This window comes from Rhamphochromis longiceps, linkage group LG17 (assembly GCF_057381845.1).
Source record: "Rhamphochromis longiceps isolate RC_006_pf linkage group LG17, R_longiceps_female_GT1.1, whole genome shotgun sequence".
Taxonomy (NCBI): domain Eukaryota; kingdom Metazoa; phylum Chordata; class Actinopteri; order Cichliformes; family Cichlidae; genus Rhamphochromis; species Rhamphochromis longiceps.
The window spans coordinates 42,857,894-42,884,620 of NC_140573.1; the positions used below are offsets into that span (position 1 = coordinate 42,857,894).

A 26,727-nucleotide genomic window follows, 5' to 3' on the forward strand; every position below is an offset into this window, starting at 1 on the left:
TCCGTAGCATTCGTGTTGTACCTCGTCAGTCTCTCGCCGTTAGAGCAGTTCCTTCTTCCTGTGTGGAAACACTGCACCACTAGATGTTTCACCGTCAGTCTGGATCCTGGGTATCGAAGATTCGAGAGGTCCCTCATCCTGTCCACGTAACCCCTCCCACTGGGTGACCTGCGTTGTAGCATCCCAGCAGCGCCCTGTTTCTCTTGCCCACTGATGCCGTCTTGTTCCAGTAGCCTTCTCATCAGTGTGTCCTGTTTCCTCGGCACCTGACGGCTTCGTTTTTGTCTCTCGCTGATGTCTGAGGTAGGCTTGGTTAGCATGTGTGTAGTATTACCACGACGCTCTCCAGCTGCTGCTCCTGCACTGTCGACTGTAGTGCCCACAATCCAAAGTGGCGAGTTCTAACCATGTTAGTAAGATGTCCTCTGTATATGAACTATTTCAAATGACCTGTCAGTTACACACACTGTGCTCATGCTCACTTATCTTCTGTGGTGCTGACCAGACCTGTCAGCTAAGTGATGAAGCTCCACAGCAGGACTCCACGCTGGTAGCTGGCAGTGACACCAAGCTGCAGCTGTAGCAACTCTCTGCAAGTAAACTAAGAGTGTTTTAGATTCTTCACTAACTGAAGGGTCTTACAAAGAACAAAGTTCACTTTAACCTGATGGTGCTTCCAGCAGAAATGAATCTTAAATCAGAATCAGAATACTTTACTGGTCTCCAGGGGAAATGCTACAAAATGTGAGTTTAGGCACTTAAATAAATGGTTCAAATAACTTTGCCATGAAGACACTTTTAATGTCTTAACATCACTCAGAAATTACAACTAAGACGTTAAAGTAACTTATCTTAAATAACTGGTTGTTGCAAGGTCAACATAACTGCAGCAGCGACAGGATGATAATTATCATCTCATTTTGTATTTTCTGATACAGCTCTGATCACTGGTTGTTGTTTACTAGTCATGACAATTTGCATTTGATCAAAGAAGGTAGCATTGTGCAAATGTCCTGTTTATAATGTTGGGCACCTGCAGTCAGCTGAGACTGAAGAAGTCACCTGGTGATGATGATGGTGGAACGGTTCTCCCACTGAGAACGTCCAGATGAACCGAACCAACCTTTGGGATCTACGTACCTGCATGACGGAGCATGCATCGAGACATCATGCTGATGTTTAGCACCACACACTGTTCCAGATGTGTAAATAAGTGTGGTGCTGTTGTTCTGCATGTCAGTGTCTGCAGAGAACTGTTTTCCTTTTCTCCTGATACATCAATAAAACGATGGCTGATAAGTTTGATTTGTGACTGCATGTCTTTAAGTCACATTAGATTTAAAGCCTCTCCTTGCTGTGATGGGTAGGTCAGGGTACCCGTGGACAGGTCACCACTCTCTGAAGGTTTAGATCGAAATCATTTTCTATGAATTCACTCACACTTTGTTTTCCTGTCTTTCCTTTTCTCTCTCTGCAGCCACAATGAGCGAAAGGTGACCTGTAAGCACCCGGTGTCTGGGTTCCCCTCACAAGACAACTGCATCTTTGTGGTTAATGAACAGTAAGTTTCTCTGCACTGTCACATGTACACGCAGCATTAAATGCGACTGATTTCTGTGCTGATTTCAAAGGTCAAAGGAAACTGTTAGGAACGGGTGCAGCTGTTATAGATGTGCAGATGTGACCGATTCTCACACTTCTCACACTTCTCAAATGCATGAATCACTGATTTCTCTCCAGTTTCCAGCCCTCCGTGTTTACAAGGTTTGACTGTTGCACGTCACTTAGATCCACATGTCTGATTTCCTTTGCTGTTGCCTGTGTGTGTGCAATTGTTTGTTTTTGCCAGCTTTGCTTCAGAATCATAAAATAGCAACATAGACAGTCGTAATAAAGAAGTGACTTTCTCCTCTCCAAGGAACAAAACTAGAGATTAACAATAAAAAAAATCAGGATAACTGAGCTGAAATTAAATTTAGGGATGGAGCTTTTTTCTCTGTTCTTGTGCAGCTGACACACACACACACACACACACACACACACACGTTACTTCTAAGTTCACTTTGGCAGGATCTCTCTCGCTCCTTTTCTCACTCTCTTCTTCTTCCTTCCCAATTATCTCCTGAGTCAAGGTAGCAGTTAAGTGTGTGTGTGTGTGTGTGTGTGTGTGTGTGTGTGTGTGTGTGTGTGTGATGTAAAATTATGTTAATTAGGTGCACAGAATGTGTATTTTTAAACTGAAAACTCACCTCCGCTGAAAACAGCGGAGGTGAGAAAGTAAGAGGGAACGAAAGGTGTTAAACTGCTAATGAGACTTTCACCTTGTTCCGCACTGATGATGATGATGATGATGATGATGAAAGTGAAATATTCCTCCTTTTAAGTTCAGTCCAAGTAAGTTTGCTGATGTGACCTGTACAATTATGACTCCTGGCTTTTGTGGATCTAATGTTCCTTTGGTGCACTTTGCCAAACACTCTGTGCTGCCACAGCCATAAAAGGTTGGATGCTTAGTTTGGCTCTCGGGCCGAGATGAGCTCCTTGACAACAGCAAAGTTCATCATGAATAATTCTAATCAAATATAATCAAGCATAAATCAGTCAGTGTGATGAATGAGAAAATGTAACCTCTGTAATGGAAGTTTTTTGGAAGTGCAGTTTAATTGATTGCTGAGACACACAAAGTACAGGATGTGTAAAGAGTAGGAATGTGTGCATGTGTCACACATGTATGTGTGAGTGTGCATGTGTCACACATGTATGTGTGAGTGTGCATGTGTCACACATGTATGTGTGAGTGTGCATGTGTCACACATGTATGTGTGAGTGTATAGAGGTGGAGGAGCAAGTTCACCAAGAATAAAAGCTGAGGCAGCAATTTTCCTCTCCAAGTCATTCCCAGGCTGTGCAGCACACAGTGAAGTGAGACAGCGTTCCTCCAACACCGCCGTGCTACGTACAACAATCAACACATGAAGTGCAGTTGTGCAAAGTGACCAGACACAACAGCGCAACAGAAAAGTGCAACTTCTTAATCAACCAAAGACCCAGACAGACTTTTAATTCATTTGAAAGCCTGATGCTCAGCCTCGTCCACCCCAGCTGTAAAACTCAGAAACCAGTCTTGTTCTCATCTATGGTCCACCTGGGCCTTACACAGAGTTTCTCTCTGATTTCTCAGACTTTTTATCTGATTCTCAGCTCATATAAAATAATTATTGTGGGTGATTTTAACATCCATGTAGATGCTAAGAATGACAGCCTCAACATGGCATTTAATCTGTTATTAGACTCAATCGGCTTCTGTCAAAATGTAAAAGAACCCACCCACCACTTTAATCACACTCTAGATCTTGTTTTAACATATGGCATAGAAACTGAACATTTAACAGTGTTTCCTGAAAACCCTCTGCTGTCTGATCATTTCCTGATAACATTTACATTTACAATAATTGATTACACAGCAGTGGAGAGTAGACTTTATCACAGTAGATGTCTTTCTGAAAGCGCTGTAACTAAGTTTAAGAATATAATCCACCCACTGTTATCATCTTCAATGCCCTGTACCAACACAGAGCAGAGCAGCTACCTGAACGCTACTCCAACAGAGGTCGATCATCTTGTTAATAATTTCACCTCCTCACTACGTACGACTCTGGATACTGTAGCTCCTGTGAAAACTAAGGTCTCTAATCAGAAGTACCTGACTCCGTGGTATAATTCTCAAACACGTAGCCTAAAGCAGATGACTCGTAATCTGGAGAGGAAATGGCGTGTCACAAATTTAGAGGATCATCATTTAGCCTGGAGAAATAGTTTGCTGCTTTATAAGAAAGCCCTCCACAAAGCCAGAACATCTTACTATTCATCACTGATTGAAGACAATAAGAACAACCCCAGGTTTCTCTTCAGCTCTGTAGCCAGGCTGACAAACACTTTGTTTCTTTAATATTTCCAAATGATTTCCTGGTTTCAGTTTGGTGTTCAGTGTCTTCTCTTTTTAATCTCCCTCCTTAAAAACTGTTTGCAAGCACATGTCCCCATCATGACTCTTCTTTCCATCAGCAGAGCCCAGGACCACAATACAGGAAGTCTAGGCCAGCTCTCTCTTTAAAAACTCTGATCCTGTGAGTATGACCCAGAAGGCAATGCAGAGTTCAGATGGAGCCTACATGAGTGAGGGAGTCTCCCACTTCTGTTCCCACTTCACCTTTGCAGGCCCAGCCTCTATAAGCCACATTCATGACAGCCCTCTAGATTGGTGCACTTGTTGTACCAGGGTTAATTTTAGGGGCCTCAGGGCTCTGTTAAATTTAAAGGGTTGAACTATAAGAGCTATTTACTCTAAAATGGGTTAATACTCAAATGATAATAACAGTCACAAAATAACTAATTAACCTACTCTAACGCTGACTTCGATCTCATCTCGGGGAGGAGAGAGGTTGGAGTAGAGACTGAGCACGCCCTGGCCACCGTCACCTTCATCTCTGTGTCCCGTGCTGAGGAAAATAATCTAACAAGAAGGCAGGATTCCCTGAAAATTCGATCCTTCGGGAATACAGCAGGACTATAAATCTGCTCACAGTTGGGAAAAGCTGCAAGAAGCTGGAAACATGTAGATCCGTTCCAAACGATTCTCATGTTTCCTAATTTTTCTGATCTCGTAATCTAGGGCGTGTTGGGTGCCCCGAGCGTAATATATTGACGATTTGTCATCTAGCATGAAATGTTACGCTTTGGGAGTGAGAACGTGTTGACCAATAATGTCTCTGCCAAGTGCTTAGGCTCCACCCGCCTCTTCTCTCACTGTCTAGACATCCAATAACGTTCCTTAAGTAAAGTCATGTGATGTGCAGCCACACCCTGTCATTCTTTTCCCCACATACTTGATTTTAAAACGGAGTTTAAACTTTGCCATCCCTATGAAAGGTCAAAGTTGAATCACGTCTCCAGACACAAAATCGAGACATCTATGATGTTAGAGGAGCATGAGCTCAGACTCGGTGCCATGTCCCCCAGCTCGTCCCGCGTTGCTGCAGGGGGTCTTAGCATAGTCCCAGGGTGGTGGCATTTCCCTGACCTTGTCCTCCATCCCTGGTCTTCAATGCTGCTGCATGTCCGCTCCATCTCCTTGGAAACAGGAATCCGTGGCCCAGTAATACACATGGTCTATCCGTCTCCTGCATGCTGTGGTTTCAGGTGCAGTCAGGGTACCTGCAGCAGTTAAAGTCCAGATCACCCTGGCATTCAACCACAACTCAGAGAAAGCAGCTCCTGGCTCTGTCATCCCTCCAACAAAAGATGCTCCAAAGTGATATATGTAGCAGTCAGGGCAGCTGGTAGCGAGAGCCTTCATACCACACGGTGTACAGCGCGCCTCCAAGGGAAGCATGGTCATCAGGGTCGATCTGGTCTGAGTCCCGTTCTCTCTTTCTGTCTCCCCTTTTTTAATTCTCTGTTACGAAGGTCACTTCCTCTGCCCCGCCTCCATCTGTGCCCCTTATCAGAGAGGCTGCTCCTCCCTTTTTTTCATTACTGATGCTAATCTATGGCAACATAATCATTCTCATTCGGATGTACCACACACCTCTGCAGCTCTTGCTTTTATCGGTGCTTCAAGTTTTCGCCCGTCCTGTCACGTTCAGCTCACATCTTTCTCTGATGTTTTGCTAATAGTTTCACATTTTCATCATCCTAACGAGTTTAGATGAGTTTTTAAGCTCTGACCGTGTTTGACACATTTGTCTTTTTAGTTCCTCTGTCTGTCCGCAACTATTCACTTGTTTCATTGTACAAACGATATAAAAGGCATGATGAGAATCTGAAAGAATCAGGGTGTGTGGGGCTAACAGGAGGCTCTGAATGATTGTGGGACTGATCAAAGTCAAATCTGATGTTCTGGAGAACAAACATCTTTTATTTGTTGGTTTATTTGACTATAACTATTAAATATTGCATAATTGGGTTTCATTGTTGAGTTACCGCTTTGATTTAATGTGATTCTGTCTCCCTTCCTGTTCTGTTTGTAGTGTGAATTGTGGAAAGTTTGTCCACCCTGAGAAACCTGTAGAGGCTGTCACCAGGTAATGAGCCCTCATGTCAGTGGACGAGCTGCTTTGGCTTCAGCTTCTCTTTCAGCCTTGTTGCTTTAAAACCTTTTGCTGCTACTTCAGAGCACATGTTAAACGCTCAATAACAGCTTAGGCTATGCTCAGCAGGTTCCTGTTGTACAGTGAACTATGCGTGTAAATCACCAGCAAATCATTTTATTTCACAGGAGCAAAATTCAGTAGTTAATGTATCATTTTTTGTTGTAATAAACTGAATTTGGATTTTATGAATTGTAGCTTTCTTTACTTTGATGCTAGCTTATATTTGTTAGTGTTAACATTAACGCTAACACTAGCTGACTGACTACACCAGAGGACAGCCAAGCTTTAGGAACTAAATACATCCTAAGCTCTTAACATGATGGATTCTTTGTTAGTGAAGCACGATTGTTTGGGGTAACCTTCTTCATGGGTTATTTCGTGGTTTGTGTGATGGACCGAGGTGAAAAGCAGGAGGAGTCCCATAAATATTAAAAGAGGGTTTTATTTAACCCAAAGAGTGATATTTACAAAAAGGATAAATGTCGAGCACTGAGGACTGAACTCAGGCAAACAAAATGTGGACTCGACAAACCAACAAGGGCTTATATAATGGCTGATCAGACCACTATGACTCAACACAGTCACAACCAGTACAATCCAGTTTGTTAGTCAACTAAACACCAAAGAAGAAAATCAAAAAACACTAGACTCTGAATTCAAATACTGAGTTAAATACAAAAGCTCGTTTAAATAAAGAAAATGCCCCCCCGCAGGAAGTGGTGGAGCCCTTTATGTATTGAAGTGCTCTAAGCCTGTGGTCTGGCAGCTCCCAGGGATCATGGCAGGTAAAAGAAACGAGGGTTAGTCCCAATCACAAACCAGTTGCCCCGTGGCTCCGGCTGCTACGAGCAGCTCCTCCTGCGTAACTATCTTATGTTGCATCCTTTATTGCAATCTGCACATCAGAAATCTTGTAATAAGTATTTGTAGGTTATGTATCTCTTTTTGCAAGCTGAGACTTATTTGCATCTCAGTGTCCTGCAGACCTTTCATTGGTCAAAGCTTTGTAACTTTGTGAGAAATAAGCATTAACACATTTATAAGTATCTCATTTCATAATCTGTATACATTTAAATACACTGTTCATCATTTACTTTGACTTTTTAAATGATAAACAGGTCCTAATAACTTTTACTTGATGGAATACTTTTAGAAATTGTTAAAACTTACATAAAATATAAAAAAAAAAGATTTTGATATAATATATAGATAATATTTATATTATATAAATACATTTAAAAATTATAATGACAGACTAACAATTTTGTCATTAAACATGTTATATGTGGGCTTATAATCAAGACTAAAGCATTTATATTCATGTTTGTAAATGATGTACTATGGAGGACTAACACTGACTAATGCCTTACTAATGCTTAATACTGTGTAGTTATTATAAGTCACTTTCATCTGTGTACAGTGTGCACATCCTTCAAAGTGTGCCACAGTCTGCCTTCTGTGCTGGATAATTGGCTGTAGTTCTGACCAACTGTCAGACATTCGTACCTTCGTCCTAACAAAGAAACAGCATAAAGTTTTGGATTTACAAGGAAAAAAGATTTAAAAAAGACACAAAAGATAAGGATTTGTCAAACGTGTGCCCATAAGAGACTTTAAAAAATTCTTCATACAAACAAATTGCCGGGCAAAATGGAGCAGGACAGGTCGCGTTGAAACCAGAGTCAGCAGGTTGTCAAAGCAGCCAATGAGAAAGCACAAAGCTCTGCGACCTTGTTAATCTTCCCAATAACACAGCAGTTAATCGTTCTTCTTTGGTCTTTAAATTTAGGGCAATCTAACTGGTTAAAGTCAACTATGCTGACACAAAAAGTAATGTCTTTACATTTATGTTGACTGGCTCTTTGCACTGCTCTCAGAAAGAGTAACCCACACCGATGCATGTCCATCACCTGGCTTTGTTTTTCTCTCCAGCTTCTTTAAATCCCCTGAGAAATCGTTTTCTCCTGTTTCTGCCTCATGCAGATATTAACCTTGTGCTAACACACACGATTCATATTTGTTATGATTTGTGTCTCCTACAGCTGAGAAAGTTAAAGTTGAAATAATGCTGTATAATACACTGAACAAAAATATAAACGCAACACCTTTGTTACTGCTCCCATTCCCCATGGGATGGACGTAGAGACCTAAAATTCATTCCAGATACACAATATAACCATCCCTCCCAAACAGTGGTCACAAATCAGTCCAAATGTGTGGTAGTGGGCACATCTGCTATATTGAGATAATCCATCCCACCTCACAGGTGTGCCACATCAGGATGCTGATCTGACATCATGAGTAGTGCACAGGTGTACCTCAGACTGCCCACAACAAAAGGCCACCCTGGAATGTGCAGTTTTTTGCGCCATTGGGGGTCTGGGGACCCAGAACCGGTCAGTATCTGGTGTGACCACCATTTGCCTCATGCAGTGCAACACATCGTCGCATGGAGTCTATCAGATTGTCAATTGTGGCCTGTGGAATGTTGGTCCACTCCACTTCAATGGCTGTGCGAGGTTGTTGGATATTCGTGGGAACTGGTACACGCTGTCGTATACGCCGGTCAAGCACATCCCGAACATGCTCAATGGGTGACATGTCCGGTGAGTATGCTGGCCATGCAAGAACTGGGACATTCTCAGCTGCCATCTGCCCTGAACAATGTGAACCATGATTCATCCGTGAAGCGCACACCTCTCCAACGTGCCAGACGCCATCGAATGTGAGCATTTGCCCACACAAGTCTGTTACGGCGACGAGCTGGAGTCAGGTCAAGACCCCGATGAGGACGACGGGCATGCAGTTGAGCGTCCCTGAGACGGTTTCTGACAGTTTGTGCAGAAATTGTTTGGTTGTGCAAACCAATTGTTCCAGCAGCTGTCTGGGTGGCTGGTCTCAGACGATCTTGGAGGTGAACCTGCTGGATGTGGAGGTCCTGGGCTGGTGTGGTTACACGAGGTCTGCGGTTGTGAGGCCGGTTGGATGTGCTGCCATATTCTCTGAAACGCCTGTGGAGACGGCTTATGGTTGAGAAATGAACATTCAATGCACGGGCGACAGATCTGGTTGACATTCCTGCTGTCAGCATGCCAATTGCACGCGTCCTCATTGCTTGTGGCATCTGTGGCATTTTGCTGTGAGACAAAACTGCACATTCCAGGGTGGCCTTTTGTTGTGGGCAGTCTGAGGTACACCTGTGCACTACTCATGATGTCAGATCAGCATCCTGATGTGGCACACCTGTGAGGTGGGATGGATTATCTCAATATAGCAGATGTGCCCACTACCACACATTTGGACTGATTTGTGACCACTGTTTGGGAGGGATGGTTATATTGTGTATCTGGAATGAATTTTAGGTCTCTACGTCCATCCCATGGGGAATGGGAGCAGTAACAAAGGTGTTGCGTTTATATTTTTGTTGAGTATATTTAATACATTGTAAAACTCTTACTTGCTTTCAGTGATTGTGTGGATTGTGAGTCTGTGGAAACGCACACGCTCTTGTTGCTGAAGTTGAGGAAACTCAGTTTGTGATATAGTGAACCTGTTACCTGCCTGTTATACGTGGTGCAGTTTTCTACTGAAATAGTGCATTTAGTACATTATGTCTGTTTTTTGTTTGTTTGGTAACTACCATGTTATAAAAGGATAGAAGAGCTTCAGATTAAGGAGCTTCATCCTCCTGAAAATTCTTGCAAATTCATCCTGTGTTGGCTCGTCCACGTATCACGTCTTTGCCTAAACCTCTGAGTGCTAGTCAGGTTTGGAGTATTATAACCTGCCCCCAGATGAGCTTCTTGTGAGCTTCCACCAAGCAGTTTAATATTATACTCAAGCAGTAATGTCACAGCCCTGCCTTTGGTACAAAAAGAGTTCTTGACTATCTGTGTAAATTTGGTCGAGCAGGTTGTCTTCAGCTGTGCACGGATGGGTTGATTATATGTGTCGACTGCTGAGACACCTCGTAGTTGGAAGCCTGGGAAACTTTTTAATGGTTTCATAATGACTTTGCTTGGCTGACACATGCACCCTGTAGGGTTTCATTACTGTTGCTTCTGTTTTAAGTTCTGTTCAGGTTTGAACTGTTGCCTTGATCATATCAATTCAATTCCATCGTTATGAGAAGAGGCCATAACAGACTTAATTGCATTGTTTTTTCTTTTTCCAACACAAATGCATTAGTAATTGATTCCAGATACCTAATTTGCTGGGTCTTTTTATTAAAAGTTAAGCCATTGCTTATAAATCTCAACATATCAACAAAGTATTGCAGTGGCATGCTTCGAGCACAGGCCGTGATCCCTCACTGAGCTGATGAACACTATTTGGGCACATTGAGACTTTTTCTGGTACTCATTTCAGCAACAGTTTATAGATGAGAAATCACATTCTAATGATAATTACAATAATTTGCTATACATCATAATATTATGCTGTGTAAAAGAAATTTATAATGTATGTAAATGTAAATATAGTATTTGCCAAAAAGCAAGAAAAATGTTTTCACTGGTTCTCCTTAAATTATCTTTTAGGCAAATCAAAACACTGATATGATTTTGAAACATCACAACAGTCTAGTGATAAGTTATTCAGCTGTGTCGCAGTGCAAAAAATAACTCCTGATGCTGATTATGAGCCACAAACCAAAGTAGCTATCATGTGTGGATAATTATCTGACTCAGGTCAGACTTTGAACACTCATCACACAGCTGACTGCAGGTTTACATACATTTTCGTAATGACTGAAATGGCAGCACTGATTAACAATGGGCTGTGAGGTCACTTTTATGATCAGTAATTTGCAAACTGTCATGACGATTGATAAATGACCACGAGTACCATTCACAGTTGGGGAATGGCTGAAGTCACAGTCTAAGAAGGCTAACCTGCCACGTTTCATATCCTCCCTGGTGAATTTGATGTGTCGGTCCACCGAGTTAATGAAATGTGGTACGTCCTGAGATTTGATTTTCACCCAGGTGTCATCCACATTCCTGAACCAATGGCTTGGTGGTGTTCCAGGGTGTTTAGCAAAGCCCTCTTTTCCACTTCTTCCATGTACAAATTGGCCACGAAACTGAAACTGAAACTGGGGAGCCCATGGCACACCCATGTTTCTGTCTGTAGAACTGACCCTTGTATGTGAAGTAGGTGGAATGAGACACAGTTCAAACACACTTGGTTGATGCTGAGAGCGGTCCTGCTGCTGAGGTTGTGGTCATCCTGTAATCTGTTGTGTTCTGGATGTGGTGTTCAGAGCTGCCCACCAGCGGGTTGAGGATCGAAGCCAGAAACTTGGAGATGTTACAGGTGACCGAGTTGATCATGCAGACGATCGGTCTTAAAGGTGCTCCCTGTTTATGTATTTTCGGTAAACCATACAGACTTGGTGTAGACTCTCCTGGGTACAGCCTGTGGTATGAGGTCCGGTTAACAGCCTTGTCCTGTTCTAACTGCTTCAGACAGTCTATCACCCACTTCCTGTAACCACTTCCTGGGTCTCGTTTCAGGGGCTCAGAAGTATTCTCGTGATAGTATTTCTGGTTAAAACTGTGCACCTGCCCTCGTCTGCTGGAAGGAGGATGATGTTGTTGTCATTACTCCAAGCTGATGTTGGATGCTGGGGGCTTTGCATTGCTGAGACAGGCTGAAACTTCCGTCTGTAGCTGCTCTGCTTCCACATCTGCAATGTTGTTGTTTCGAATTGCTGTTTCTGTGGCTGTGATCGGTTACACTTGCGGGATTTGTCTCGGCGTCACTGCAAAGCTCAACCCTTTTGCAGGGATGTTTTTCTCTGCTTGAGTGAGTACACAACATTTTCACCCACATGTCCACATCCTCACCATCTTACAGTGCTCTGAATTCAGTCATTTCCAAAATCTCTGAGAATGGGACTCGTGGCCATTAATCAACAGTCATGACAATTTGCATATTAATGATCATAAACTGAGCTCCCAGCCCAGTGTTCCTTCAGTGCTGCTGGTTTCAGTCATTGTGCAAATGTCCTGTTTATAAGGTTGGAAACCTGCAGTCAGCTGAGACTGAAGACGTCACCTGATGATGAGGAAACGTTTCTCCCCTTCCTTACCTGGATGATTGAGCATGCATCAAGACAAAAGTACAGTACTTGCATGGTAAATGATACAGACTGTAACTGATGAGCAGTATTTCCATTAAGAATAGATAGATAAGGTGATATAAACAGTTAAAAAGATGAGTTAGACTTGTATGAGACAGTAAATGTTGCTTTCAGGAGAGATAAAGATGGCAAAGGATGTGTTGTGTGTTGAGGGATAGAGCTTAAACCCCTAAAGTTATGTCTTCAGAGACTTAAGCATTATTTAAGGGTCTGGCAGTGTTCTAGCACTACTCACTGAGCAGGACCCAGTAGAAACTGTGTGGTGTGTGGCATCAACAGTAGAAATCCACAGAACACAGATCTGCAAGAATACCAACTGGAATCACGGAGACTTCCTTTGTTCTTATGTGTGAAAACAGAGTTTGGTTGATGTGCTTTGCTTAGAGCGATCGTGGCTCAAGAGTTGGGTGTTCGTCTTGTAATCAGAAGGTTGCCGGTTCGAGCCCCGGCTCGGACAGTCTCAGTCGTTGTGTCCTTGGACAAGACACTTCACCTACCGCCTACTGGTGTTGGCCAGAAGGGCTGATGGCGCGATATGGCAGCCTCGCTTCTGTCAGTCTGCCCCAGGGCAGCTGTGGCTACACCTGTAGCTGCCTCCACCAGTGTGTGAATGTGAGAGTGAATGAATAGTGGCATTGTAAAGCGCTTTGAGAGTCTCGAAAAGCGCTATATAAATGCAATCCATTATTATTATTATTATTATGCTCTGTTGACCTTGGCACTCGGAGACCTTGAGCTTTCTTTTCCTCTCAGTAACTCTCTCCACCGTTCTGCAGCAAAAAACTTTGAGCTGGTTCAATTTGACAGGCTAAGTTGGCCGTTTAAATTGGGTGGATGTGGAGGCAAATAACAGAGGTGAGTTGAACACACCCACGCACACACTCCAGTCTTCTTTATCTCTGCTTCCATCACCCTCGTTTTCCCTCTCCTCTTGTGTTCGTTCAAGCCACTCGTCCTCTCCTTCGTTCTCCTCCTCTGTTTAATTGTGCCAACAAAGTAAGCGTGTTATTAAGAGAGTGAAGATGGGATCTGCTCGGTGAAATGTGCTGTTAGTTGATTGGCTGGCTTCAACCTGTGGAGACTGATTGTTTCTGACGGGCAACGTTTGTGTCATCTTAAGCTCTCATCAACTTGAAAAGACCACTTGCACCTAAGAATCTATTAAACTAACAACAATTAACTAACTAACAATTCCTTCTAGTATTCTAAGTACTTCACACTTCATTTGAATAAAACTTAACTGTCTGTAATCGGCAGGAAACGTGATTTCTAGCTGGGAAAGGTCATCAACCATTCTTATGTGGCTTAGATTTTTATAGTGTTGGGGATAAGGAGTTGTGTCAGTGTGAATCACTGATTTCTATATTTGTCTGTCCTTTTTCACTACTATCCTCTGTTGCATGTCACTTAACTCTACATTTCTTATTCCTTTCCCTTTGCCTCCTCTCTCTGTGTGTCTGCTGTTTTGTGTAGTTTGTTTTCGGCAGCTATGCTTCACAAGCACAAAAATACCTTTGAATGTTTTGTCTCCTTCTCCTCTACCTGCCAAAAACTAGCTATGTATCAGAAATGGGACATCGACAGTTGTGATAAAGAAGATACTTTCTCCACTCCAAGGAACAAAACTAGAGATTAACAATAAAAAGTCAGGATAACTGGGCTGAAATGAAATTTAGGAATGGAGCAAACTTGTTAAAATAGCTGCTTCTGCAATAACTTGGCCTACTTTAAGCAGGTTTGCATGTCTAAAATCTGGCTTAATACCTCTTCTGGGACCTCTCCTGTACCCAGATGTGGTAGGAGACCTTGTCAGCAGATACTTTGTAACCAGGCCGGCATGCTGGTAGAGCATAGTTCAAAGGCTCAGTACCTGCAACAGTGGTCACAGGGGTTTCATAGCGCCTTGAGACGACTGTTGTCATTTGGCGCTGTACAAATAAAATTGAATTGAAAATATAGTAAGTGTAGGTAGGGGTCACGACACTCCCTCTATTGTACATTCTTCTAAAGTGAAATGTCTGAATCCCTCGTCTGTGTCTCTCTGTGTTTCGCCTTGTGGCAGATCGGCTCCCAAGTCTTCGTCGGAACAGGGAAGCAGCAGTGACAAGAAGGAGCGTCCTATGAGTACCATGAGTGAAGCATCAAACTACACAGGTGGCTCCGATTACAGCACCTTCACTGGCAGCCCAGCCACCACAGTCACTACTGCCATTACCACTTCCACCTCATCTACACGGGTTAGTCTTTACCTAAACCTCATAACAAGAGTGAGCCACACTGACTCTCATCAGCAGAGGCAGAAATGCTCTTTGTGCTGTAAATTCAATCAGTTATTTCAGTGGAGGTCACCTGTGCTGTCGATGAAGAAAAGAAAATAGGCAGAAACTTTTAGCTGTAACTCGTCTTTTTTCTGCTTTTTTGATGCAGTAAGTGACTTTATCTCCACTCTGAGTCATTTCCTGTATTCTGTAATGAGTTAGAGTAACAGAAAGAATAATGTGTGAAAGTCTAAATAAAAATGCCTCATTCCTTTGATTTTAACGACATTTTAATTCATAAACACAAAGAAGAAGACGACAAGTGGTGCACTGGGACACATTGTGTCCACCATGTTGAAACCACGATGTAGAGAAGTTAGACTACAAAAGGCACGTCTTACATGTTCCAACCCTAAGCCATCAGCATATGTCTTTGTAAGTGTATTTAAATTACTCACACAATTTACCTCGAATTGCACAAACCCTAACATCGAAAAAATGTCTTATTTTGCAGTTGTGATAGTTTCTACTAGGAGTGTTTCTTTTTAGGAGATGTTATCAGAACAAGTACATAACTGACACTTTGAGTCCTTAAACTCCTGGGGGAGCAGGCAGCTGACAGTATTACCAGAAGTAATAAATTCACTGTTCGAACTGCCAATAGCAGCCTCCACTGGTTGACCAGGCTAAGGGAGCCAAAGGACCGGCTTGCCCAAAACCACCAAAAACGGATGCCCTCTCCAGGAGATCCAGTTGTCCTTCATGTTCCTATATGGTTGCAGGTCCCAACTTCTGCAGCCTAGAAGTGGAAGTGGACCATCCCATCATAACCCCTCCATTTGAGTTCGATTTTATTTGAATGGCAAGTAGAGGGAGGTATGTTGAATGGGGGCAGAGGGCTCTGACAGTACCCATGGCTGACTAATGCCAGGACTGACGTGTTCCCCGTAGGGGATGGTGGTAAATAGAAAATGGACTGGTTCTTATATAACACTTCTACTCTGAGCATTCAAAGCACAACTTACACAAGTTGCCTCATTGTTACACATTTGCACAAACACTTCTTTATGTTCTTTGTATTTAGTGCAGTCTATCTGACATTCACACACATTCAGCAACTTGTGGTTAATTTCTTGCCCAAGGATGTTTCGCATGCAGACTGGAGGAGACAGGGATCGATTGGTAGGTTGGCTAATAGGTCTACCTCCTGAGCTACAGCCACGTTGGCAGTAGCAATGATGCCTTGACTAACCCAAGTATCCACCGGGTGACTGAGTCACTCATCAATAGTCTGTTCAGTGCCTGGACCCAGAACAGCTAATGTTTACTGGTGCAGACATAATCTCAGTGTGGGGATGGATCAAGAAAGGGGTAGGTCGGCCACCCCCGGCTGATCTAGTAGCTTGTAGCCCCACCACCAAAGCTTACTGGTTGTACTGGAAAAGACTGTATCTAAAAGAGCAAGATGTTTGATGGCCAAGTTGGGGGTCACTTCACCAGCTTCTCGTGTTCCTTCTTCCTGATGTTGCTGTCATTGGGAACCGCTACATCGATCACTACGGCCGTCTTCTTCTGTTTGTCTACCACCACTATGTCCGGTTGGTTAGCCACCACCATTTTGTCCGTCTGTATCTGGAAGTCCCACAGGATCTTAGCTCGGTCATTCTCCACCACCCTTGGGGGCATCTCCCATTTTGACCTCGGGACTTCCAGGTTATACTCGGCACAGATGTTCCTGTACACTATGCCGGCCACTTGGTTATGGCGTTCCATGTATGCCTTGCCTGCTAGCATCTTGCACCCTGCTGTTATGTGCTGGATTGTCTCTGGGGCATCTTTACACAGCCTGGGGTCTGGCCTGCTGTGATGGACCCCAGCCTCTATGGATCTGTGCTCAGAGCTTGTTCCTGTGCTGCCATGATTAGTGCCTCTGTGCTGTCTTTCAGTCCAGCTTTGTTCACCCACTGGTAGGATTTCTGGATATCAGCCCCTTCCTCTATCTGCCGGTGGTACAAACCGTGCAGGGGCCTGTCCTTCCATGATGGTTCCTCGTCTTTCTTGGGTTTCTGCTGCCTGAGGTATTCACTGAGCATTTAGTTCTTGCCATCTTCTTGATGTACTCGTGGATGACCTTATTTGACCTTATCGTGCATTTTGCACCGAGTTGTTGTTTTATGTAGTTGCATAGGCTGCTGTTTTTGTGTGAGAGCCTCATTTACAACCAGACTCTTGTTAAGTTAAATCAGGGGTGTCAAACTCATTTTACATCAGCCCACTTTGACCTTAAGTGGGCCACTCCACTTAAGGTCAAAGTGGGAAAGGAGGTGAAACTCTCCTTTCTGTCCTTTCTGTCAAAAGGTACATATTTAACTGATTTTCTACATGATGAAGAAGCAGCTGCTGTGACAAAGAAACAATCTGTCTGCATGACTCTTTGGACTTAAACTGTAAGAAAAATTACAGAAAAGGCTCTGATAGACCAGACTGTCCACTTTTATTTTTGTTTTTTCAATTTTGTCATAAAAGAAAAAAGAAATTTCTATAGTAGAAATTGAAAACCAGAAACTTTTTGTCACGGTGATGGAACGCACTCAAACACAGACACAATTCTTAAAGACAAAACGTCTAATTTATTTACAAAGGGAACACACGAGTGCTATACATATATATCTGTAGTGAGTTGGGTGGGGGTCCAGGGCTCCAGGGAGAAGAGGAAAGGGAAACGCACCACCATTTTTCCTCCACTCACACTCGCTCGTCTTCGGCCACTAACGATGCCACACACAGGAATAGTGATGGCCCGCTTGAAGCTGAAGCTCCGGTGCTTCAGAAGCTCTGTGTCGAAGCTTGATTCGTTTGGCCAGGGTCACGTGATCAGTGACGTCCGAAGCTTCATTTAGAGCCTAATTGCTTCAGTGTCTGATTCAATGGTTAATAAGGAAGTGAATCATTCACGGGATTTGTGGAGTGTTTCATGGTGACAGATAGCGAACCACTGATTCGGAGGTTCTGTTGTGTGGGAGGATTTTGAGTTGATTTTGGTCAGTCGGGTGGGTTTTCCAGCTTTGTGTTCTGGCCGTTTGCTTTTGTTTTGTGCGTTTATTTTATCTGACAACGGGAAAAAGGTAAAATGTCAAAAATCTGCTTCCATAATATAAATATCATTAAATAACTTTAGAAAAACTCCCACTTGATTCTTTACATGTAATGTTGTAAAAATATATATTTTATTGTTTAATTAATCTGAAAATGTTAGTCTGCCAAATGTGCAGCAATGTAATCTATCTATTCTCTTTAGCTGATAGTTTGTGGGGCCCAGGTAGACTGTATAACTGCATCTCTACCAGTTTCTGTGCGCTCCAGCCTCCTCTGGGCCATGTGAAGGGATTTTCCTTAATGCAGGAGAAATTATCTCCACGAAAAGGAACAGGTTTGGCCATCGCACAGTGGAACAAATTCTCTTCTTAAATAAAAATGAGAAAGGGTTACCTTAAATGCATCATGTTTTTAATTTGCAAGTTCATAAGCATTTTCCTTTTCCGTTTCACAATCAATTCTACCCCCAGGTCAAAAATATGTCTGGGAAAATGTCCCTAATATAATATTATTTATAAATATACCCGTCTAGCGATTAATTGCACAAGTGCATGGAGGCGGGACCTCACAGCAGAAGCATACTCCATAATGTGTTGTACATTATTATATGTAATGTGGTGTTTTTCAATTATTGTATTTACCAACATCAAGACGACACAAGCAAAGAAAGACCACACCATGGTGCATGTTTGAACAAGGAGAGTTTACTGGTCAAAACTATTTATTAAACAAGTAAAACACATTTTTTTAACCACCAAAAAATACACGTTCAAAGCAACACAACAGCGGCCCAATATCAGACAGGACACCGCTCTGTAGAGTGAGCAGTCATAATGAAGCAGTTGGTTTTATTTTGTGGATTCAAGCTGCGCTTCATATTTTTGGCCACCAGATGTCACCAGAGAGGACTGTGTTGAAAAGCTTCGAGTAATGAACCGTTTTTCAATACAAGCTTCAGAAAGCTTCATTTGACCATCACTACACAGGAATGTCACTAGGGGTCCGCAAACAGGTCCGGGGGATCTATATACAGAGACGATGGGTAGTTTAAGCCAGCGATTTCACCTTAAATAGCAGCAGCATAATCACTACAGATCAGCAGCAGGTGGTGGCAATCAGCCCAGGTGAGTGGGCCAAAGGTGAGAGCCCAGTAACAAGCTCCGCCCAGGCAGGCAGGAGACAATGGGGAGGAGAGAGAGAAAGAAAAACACAAACCAAACCTGTAGCCAGTGTGGGCCAGTCAGAGAGACATGGGAGCGTGACACTTTTCTGTCATTTAATTGTTTATTCCTGATCACTCTGTTGTGTGAACGGCCATAAAAGAGGATTTTATCAGTAGGAAAAGCTGTAAAACTTCTGGAAATACAGTCAAACGTCCAAAATGTCTGTTTGTGCTTGTTTGTGGTGAGCTGCTGTTAAAACAAGGTAAGAATTACAAACTGCTTCCAGCGCACGCTCAGGCCTGTGAGACTCAGTGAGACACTGAGCCATGACATCTCTGCCATTCAAACACACTTTGTATGTAGTTCATTTTATAGTAATATTTAATACTGAACTGTAAATTTAGTCTTTTTCAAGAAGGCGATTTTCACTGTAACCAGCTCGTAATTTTATAAATTCTGTGTACAGGTCTGCGGGGTTAATTTTTTTTGGTGAATTGTTATTAAAACACTGTGTGCATTTAAATGTATCTAATGTTTTCTCTATGCAGCTGTTGTTACATGTTAGGCATCCAAATTCTCTACATTCATCATCTATCAACGTCTTTAAACAGCCTTCTAGGTCTTCCAGAAAAGTCCACAACTTTGGCAAGAGGTCCAACTCAATCAAGAGAAACCCCAATGCCCCAGTGGTGAGGAGCAGCTGGCTTTACAAACAGGTAATGAGGAAGGCTTATCGGACGTCGTTGAATTTGTGGAATTCTGGAACTGGATCTGGTGTCCAGACTGCCACCATATAGATGACTTTGTGTTGTCTCTGAGTGATTTCCAGTCAAAATGTTGCATGATTGTGTTGACTATTTCAGCAGTCAGTGGACCAGCTTAGTTTACCTAATGTAATAAAAATGTAATCATGTATGGGTCTGTACGTATTAAGGAGAATCGTTGCTGTGACCATTACTAAAACCAACTAGCTGATCTACAGCATGGCAGCAGTGATGACTGAGATCCTTGTCTACAGTTCAATTCAACTTTATTTATACAGCGCCAAATCACAACAGTCGCCCGAGGTGCTTAAACACGAGCAGCCACAAGGAGCAGTACCGTCCATGGTGAAGGAGAGTAGAGGCTAAGATCAAGGCAGCACAGAGTAGTTAGCTAACTGTCGCAACTGCTGAAAGGCGTGATGAAGAAAGGGCTGCCTAAGAAGTATCAACAGCTGTCTGTAACTGTGGCCTAATAAAGTGCCAAACAAAGACTCACAGCCTTAGCTGGCTGCTTGAAGATCCTGGAGACAGAAGCCAGGAGAATAAAGTGGATGTTCTCCATTGAACCATCCAAGATTATGCTCAGTGGCACGGGGGAGTATATGAGAACAGCCCCACCAAGAATGGAGTTAGGGCATACTGAAATAACATATGATGCCTCTATTGATTCAGTGATCCACACCACCAGGTGTTACACCCCGGCCTAGGCAACCGGGGTGCAACGTAGAAAAACAAAGATAAGGAAAATAAAACCACGAAGGCTCTCCACCAAAATCCCCAAAACGAAAATATCCCATGACGAAAGTATTGACAAACCCATTCACAACTATTTACAACAGACTATTTATTTACAACAAAACACCAAACTATTTACAACACGGGGGAGATCGCAACCATGACACACTGAAACACAGGGTTTAAATACATAGAGGGAGCAATCAGGAAATGGACCACAGGAGGGAAACACAGCTGGGGCAAATTAGAACTGACGAGACAGGGAAAATGTAAACTGAACACACTAAGATAACACAGACTTTCAAAGTAAAGCAGGAAATACATAAGTCATGCAAAAACAAAACACTGACACACCGAAACGTAACATTTCCCCCTACCCAAAAATCAAACATGTAACCCCAAGTGAAAAGTTTGATGCAGACAAACGAAGGCTGAAACGAAGGCAGACGAAGCTGATGGAGGCTGGAGCGGTCCCACTGACCCTCCAGCAGACGACGAAGGCTGGAGCGGTCCCTCGGACCCTCCAGCGAAGGCGGATGAAGGCTGGAGCGGTCCCACGGACCCTCCAGCGACGACAAAGGCTGGGGCGGTCCCACGGACCCTCCCCCCAGCGAAGGCGGATGAAGGCAGACGAAGCTGATGGAGGCTGGAGCGGTCCCACTGACCCTCCAGCAGACGACGAAGGCTGGAGCGGTCCCTCGGACCCTCCAGCGAAGGCGGATGAAGGCTGGAGCGGTCCCTCGGATCCTCCAGCGAAGACAGACGAGCAGCTCACTAGCTGCACACATAGACACGCAGCCCACCAGCTGCACACACGGACACGCAGCCCACCAGCTGCACACACGGACACGCAGCCCACCAGCTGCACACACGGACACGCAGCCCACCAGCTGCAGAAGGCTGGAGCGGTCCCTCGGATCCTCCAGCGAAGGCGGATGAAGGCTGGAGCGGTCCCTCGGATCCTCCAGCGAAGACAGACGGAGGCTGAAGCGGTCCTCGGACCCTCCAGCGAAGACAGAAGGCCGAAGCTGTCCCTCCTTCGGACCCTCCACCAATCCCGGACGAGCCCCCATATGTTACACCCCGGCCTAGGCAACCGGGGTGCAACGTAGAAAAACAAAGATAAGGAAAATAAAACCACGAAGGCTCTCCACCAAAATCCCCAAAACGAAAATATCCCATGACGAAAGTATTGACAAACCCATTCACAACTATTTACAACAGACTATTTATTTACAACAAAACACCAAACTATTTACAACACGGGGGAGATCGCAACCATGACACACTGAAACACAGGGTTTAAATACATAGAGGGAGCAATCAGGAAATGGACCACAGGAGGGAAACACAGCTGGGGCAAATTAGAACTGACGAGACAGGGAAAATGTAAACTGAACACACTAAGATAACACAGACTTTCAAAGTAAAGCAGGAAATACATAAGTCATGCAAAAACAAAACACTGACACACCGAAACGTAACACCAGGATATACAGCAATGACATCAGAATATCGTTCAGACCGGAGAAGTGTATTTGGATGGTTGCAAAGAGAGCAAAGGTAGTCAGAAATGAGGTGATTGTACTACCAGAAGGCAACACTGACAACAACTAGAAGTACTTAGGAATTCTACAGGCAAATGGGGATCACAAAGAGGCCGCCAGGAAAGCTGCAACCATTAAAACCTGGCAGTCGGCACCTACGCCCTGCCTGTGTTCAGGTAACCTGCTGGGATAATAAGCTGGCCAAAGGAGGCTGACCACAGATTCCAAATATCTTTTCACAAAGTGACGCTGAAAAACGAGTTCATGCATTTGTTACTTCCAGGCTGGACGACTGTAATCCATTATTATCCTAAAAACTCCCTGAAAAGCCTTCAGCTAATCCAAAATGCTGCAGCAAGAGTCCTGACAGGGACTAGAAAGAGAGAGCAGATTTCTCCTGTTTTGGCTTCCTGTTAAATCCAGAATGATCAGGCCCCGCCCCTCCCTGAGCCTGGTTCTGCCGGAGGTTGTTTCCTGTTATAAGGGAGTTTTACCTTCTTACTGTTGCCTAAGGACTTGTTCATTGGGGGTCATTTGGTTGTCCCAGCTTTCTCTCTGTTATTGTGGGTACTTTACCTCATAAAATAAAGCAGCTTGAGGAAACTGTTGTCATTTGGCACTGTGTAAATAAAATGAGTTGAATTTTTCAGCTCTGCTGCAGCAAACACTACAGTGACTATGGACAGTTAGTAAATGGGAGTACGGTATTCCTGCTATGTGTCTTCGCCTCACTGCTACACACCACCCTGAATCAGCTTGTGTTTATCACTTTCTTTAAGTGTTGTGCCCCACGGAGCTCTGTAGTGGGTCAGTGTTTGCCTGGTTAGGGGACCTCTCACCATAGCAGTGAAGACTGAATAAAGCTTGATGACCCTCGTCAAGTTTTAGTCAACTCCACCCAGCAAACCCTTTCACTGCAGAGCTGATATCAGTGTGGCCAACGCATTATATTGCTGAAAGTACCAAAGACTTAAAACTTGTCATTGATGCAGTAATTAGGTGCCAGCGTCGGCATCACGAACAGAGCACAGGTCTTTGCTTCAGGCACCCACTGAGGCAAATCTGTCACTGCTTTATGAAGAGATAACAAAGAGGAGGTGATGGAGGCTGTTTAACAGGAAAGGCTGGAGAAGAGCCAGTTCAGACTTGAAGAGGAAGCAAGAGATGAGAACGTGTGTTTGAAAATAATAACGTTCTCTATAATTGTTATATTTTGTCTCACTGATGACCTTTGACTCATTCAGGACAGTACAGGCATGAAGCTGTGGAAGAAGAGGTGGTTCGTCCTGTCTGACATGTGCCTCTTCTACTACCGTGGTGAGGACACACAAACACACATGCATCTCTTCATGTTGGCACTTTAAGAAAAGTTCGAGGCTTGTCAACCGTGTGTACCTTCACACCTGTTTACAAATATCAAGATGTGAGTTTTCCAGGAGGCGGTGTATTATTTTGTTTCTCCTGGGTTTTATTTATTTTATTTATTTATTTATTTATGTAATTTTTTTTTTTTTTTTTTTTTTTTTTTTTTTGTTTGTTAGTGTGTTGTTTGTTTGCTTGTCTTAGTTTGTTTGTTTGTTTAGAAATGGACAGAGAACTGACAGTATGATTATTGCAGTTGTATATTTATTTATTAATGTTTCTGTCCATTCAAAAATATTAATAAAAAAAAAAAAAAAAAAAAAAAAAAAAAAAAACAAATATCAAGATGTGGAAGATATGCACTGTTTACATACGAGGCCTTTATTTCTGAGTAGTATAGCTGCCTAATGTCGTAATAAATATACAGCAAAGGTTTTGCACACTTGATTGTTATCCGTCACACGGCATCATAATGGTTTTCATTCAGTCTCTGTGATGGAATACTGTCCTCTCAAGATTGATTACAAGCGTGAGTACACCTTTCTTTAGCTCTACTTTCATTTCAAAGAATCAGTCTGTGGTGGTAAAAACGTTGTCATGGCCAGCAACTTCAACACGCTGACATAATCAATCATCCATCCATCCATCTTCATCCGCTTTATCCGAGGCCAGGTCGCGGTAGCAGCAGCCTAAGCAAAGAGGCCCAGACCTCCCTCTCCCCAGCCACCTCCTCCAGCTTATCCGGGGGAATACCAAGGCGTTCCCAGGCCAGCCGAGAGATTTAATCTCTCCAGCGTGTCCTGGGTCTGCCCCGGGGCCTCCTCCCGGTGGGACATGCCTGGAACACCTCACCCAGGAGGGGCTCAGGAGGCATCCTTGTCAGATACCCGAACCACCTCAGCTGGCTCCTTTCGATGTGGAGCAGCAGCAGCTCTACTCTGAGCCCCTCCCGGATGGCCAAACTTCTCAATCAATCAATCTTTATTTATAAAGCACTTTTCATACAAAAATGTAGCACAAAGTGCTTTACATGGTTATAACGAAATACATCAACAGTTTTGTTGTACTGTTTTTATTACTTAGAGGTCACGTGTGGTGCAACATCACAAATTTAGAACTGCGTTCATAAAAGCTCCTCTTTCCTCCTTAATGCTTTCTGCACCTTCAGAGGGATTTTTCCATCTCCATAAACTGATGAATCAGCTTCTTCCAGGGTGCGATCGGCAGCTTACACGACAACCCGAGGGGAGAGCTGCATGTTGATTGGCTTTGCTAGCCAGAGAAGAGACATGCACAGCTTTCGGATAATAACGTTTTCTTTTTCCGTTTGCCTCCTTCTGGCTCTGTCGCTTTATTCTAAGGAGCTGCTTCAGGTTGAGATCTTGGAAATGTGGTAAATTATATTCTTTCTGTAAGGGCAAAGATGTTAATCATCCCTCCGACTGCAGAGCTCATCGAGATAAAATAAATTAGTGTATTTACATTTACACTGCCAATTTTGGTATTATCAGAGCGAGGCAGAGACGTCATTTAAAGACTTAAATCATAGTTTTCAGAGGTGCAATTTGATAAGCAGATCTCAGTTTATTCCCAGTGATTAGACATTAACTATTTATAAAGCTCATGTTTTAAGGTAACAGTAAGTTGCCTGTCATGTCAGTTATACCACGTCAGTTATTCTCTGTCAGTCTGCAAATCCATCACCACAAAAAAGCACTAATATAATCCAACAATGAAGTTTTCTTTAATTTCTTTAGAAACATAATGAAATCACTGAGCAGGTGATCTTACAAAGTCGTCCTTTTGGATCTGAGCTCGGTCTTCGACACCATCTCTCACACCCTAGCCTGGTTCCAGTTATGTCTCCTTGACCGCTCCCAGTTTATTCAACTGAAATCATCCCGCTCTCGTCTTTTCCCGGTCACCTCTGGTGTACCCCAAGGCTCAGTCTTAGGCCTTCTTCTCTTCATAATATACATCCTCTTGGTACCATTCTCCACACATTTGATTCCTCCCACCTTCTTCCCTTACAGAATGTCTATCTGAACTAAAATCCTGGTTCAGCTCTAATTTTCTCAAGCTTAATGAGGATAAAACTGAAATCCTCCCTATTGGCACCAAATCCAACCTTTTGAAGGCGAACCATTTCTCTCTATCGATAACTGCACAGTTTTCCCTTCTCCTCAGGTTAAGAGCCTTGGTCATCCTAGACAGTTCACTATCCTTTAAATCTCACGTCAATAATCTCACCTGCTCTGCCTACTTCCATCTACGCAACATTAACAGATTACATCCTTCTCTTTCCACCCAGCCTACGTCCATCCTTGTCCACAGTCTCGTTATCTCCCGCCTTGACTATTGTAATTCTCTCTTTCATGGTCTCCCCCCAGAATACCTCCATAAGCTTCAACTGGTTCAAAACTCAGCTGCCTGCATTACCCACTGTTTGTTAATCTTGTGCTTTTGTTTCTATTGTTCTTCATTTTGTCTTCGTTCTATTACATGTTTTATTCTATTATTAAGTGTCATTGGTTGTCTTGAAAGGCATTTTTAAATAAAACGTATTATTATTATTAAAGTCATCTGTCGAATGAACATCATTTTATCATGCCACCAAATTTCCATTTAAAAACACAAGTATACTTTATCTTGATTAAGATGAACATGACATGGATCCGTGAATTAAATTTCATTCAGCTTTAATTAACTTGGAGTCCAAATTTAGTAAATCTGCCAGATTTAATAGATCCAACCAAAAATTGACACATCCAAAGCATCGTTGTTGTTGTTATAACTACTACAACCCATTTCTTTTTTTTATACTAAACTTTCTTCAGTTGTTTGTGTCCCACAAACCACAGAATGAATTAAAAGTTACTATTTAGAAATAACTGTTACTTGTAACATATTTAACATAAAGAGTTTTTAAGTCCCATTTTGAAACATCGAGAACAAGTTTTATTCATCAGTCATTAGCCAATCATAGCCCATAATCGTCTGAAACATAATATGAACAAGATTAAATTTTTATTAAATATGACGATTGACTGAGATCATAAACTCAACAGCAAAGTGTTTACAGAGGTCACATATCGCCTCCTCACTGCTTTCTTACCTGATAACGTTGAGATGTCGGCTCTGTAAGCCAGCTGGAGCCATTCAACATCAGGGACGAGCCAGAACAGCCGCAGCGCCTCGGCTAAAGCAAACAGTAATGCGCGTTGGAGGCTCTGTGGTTTTGTGCCGCAGTGCATGTACTGTGCTGCCTTTAGATCGCATGAAACATGATACTGCACAGAGGTGACAGAATCACAGCTGCAACCATCACAGCTGTTATTGTTCATGAGGCGTCATTCAATTTCATTTGGAGAATTTTGTAATATATATGGCAAAATCAGACATCAGTATATAATGATTAAATATACTGGTATTGCATTCTTCTTCATTTGCCTCACTTGTTTCTCTTACTTCAGCTCTTTACAGCAGGGCACAGATTCACTATGAA

The 26,727-nt window shown here is 43.1% G+C and overlaps 1 protein-coding gene across 1 annotated transcript in view; it reads left to right on the forward strand.

Moving 5' to 3' along the window:
- Positions 1-26,727, forward strand: part of LOC146650304 (pleckstrin homology domain-containing family A member 5-like) — a 160,744-nt gene that overhangs the window by 74,105 nt on the left and 59,912 nt on the right. Inside the window, exons 4-8 of the mRNA XM_085386144.1 lie at positions 1,478-1,561; positions 6,030-6,083; positions 14,360-14,534; positions 19,426-19,530; positions 23,105-23,177. Coding sequence (XP_085242270.1) covers positions 1,478-1,561; positions 6,030-6,083; positions 14,360-14,534; positions 19,426-19,530; positions 23,105-23,177 — 491 coding nt within the window. The remainder of the gene's footprint in view (positions 1-1,477; positions 1,562-6,029; positions 6,084-14,359; positions 14,535-19,425; positions 19,531-23,104; positions 23,178-26,727) is intronic.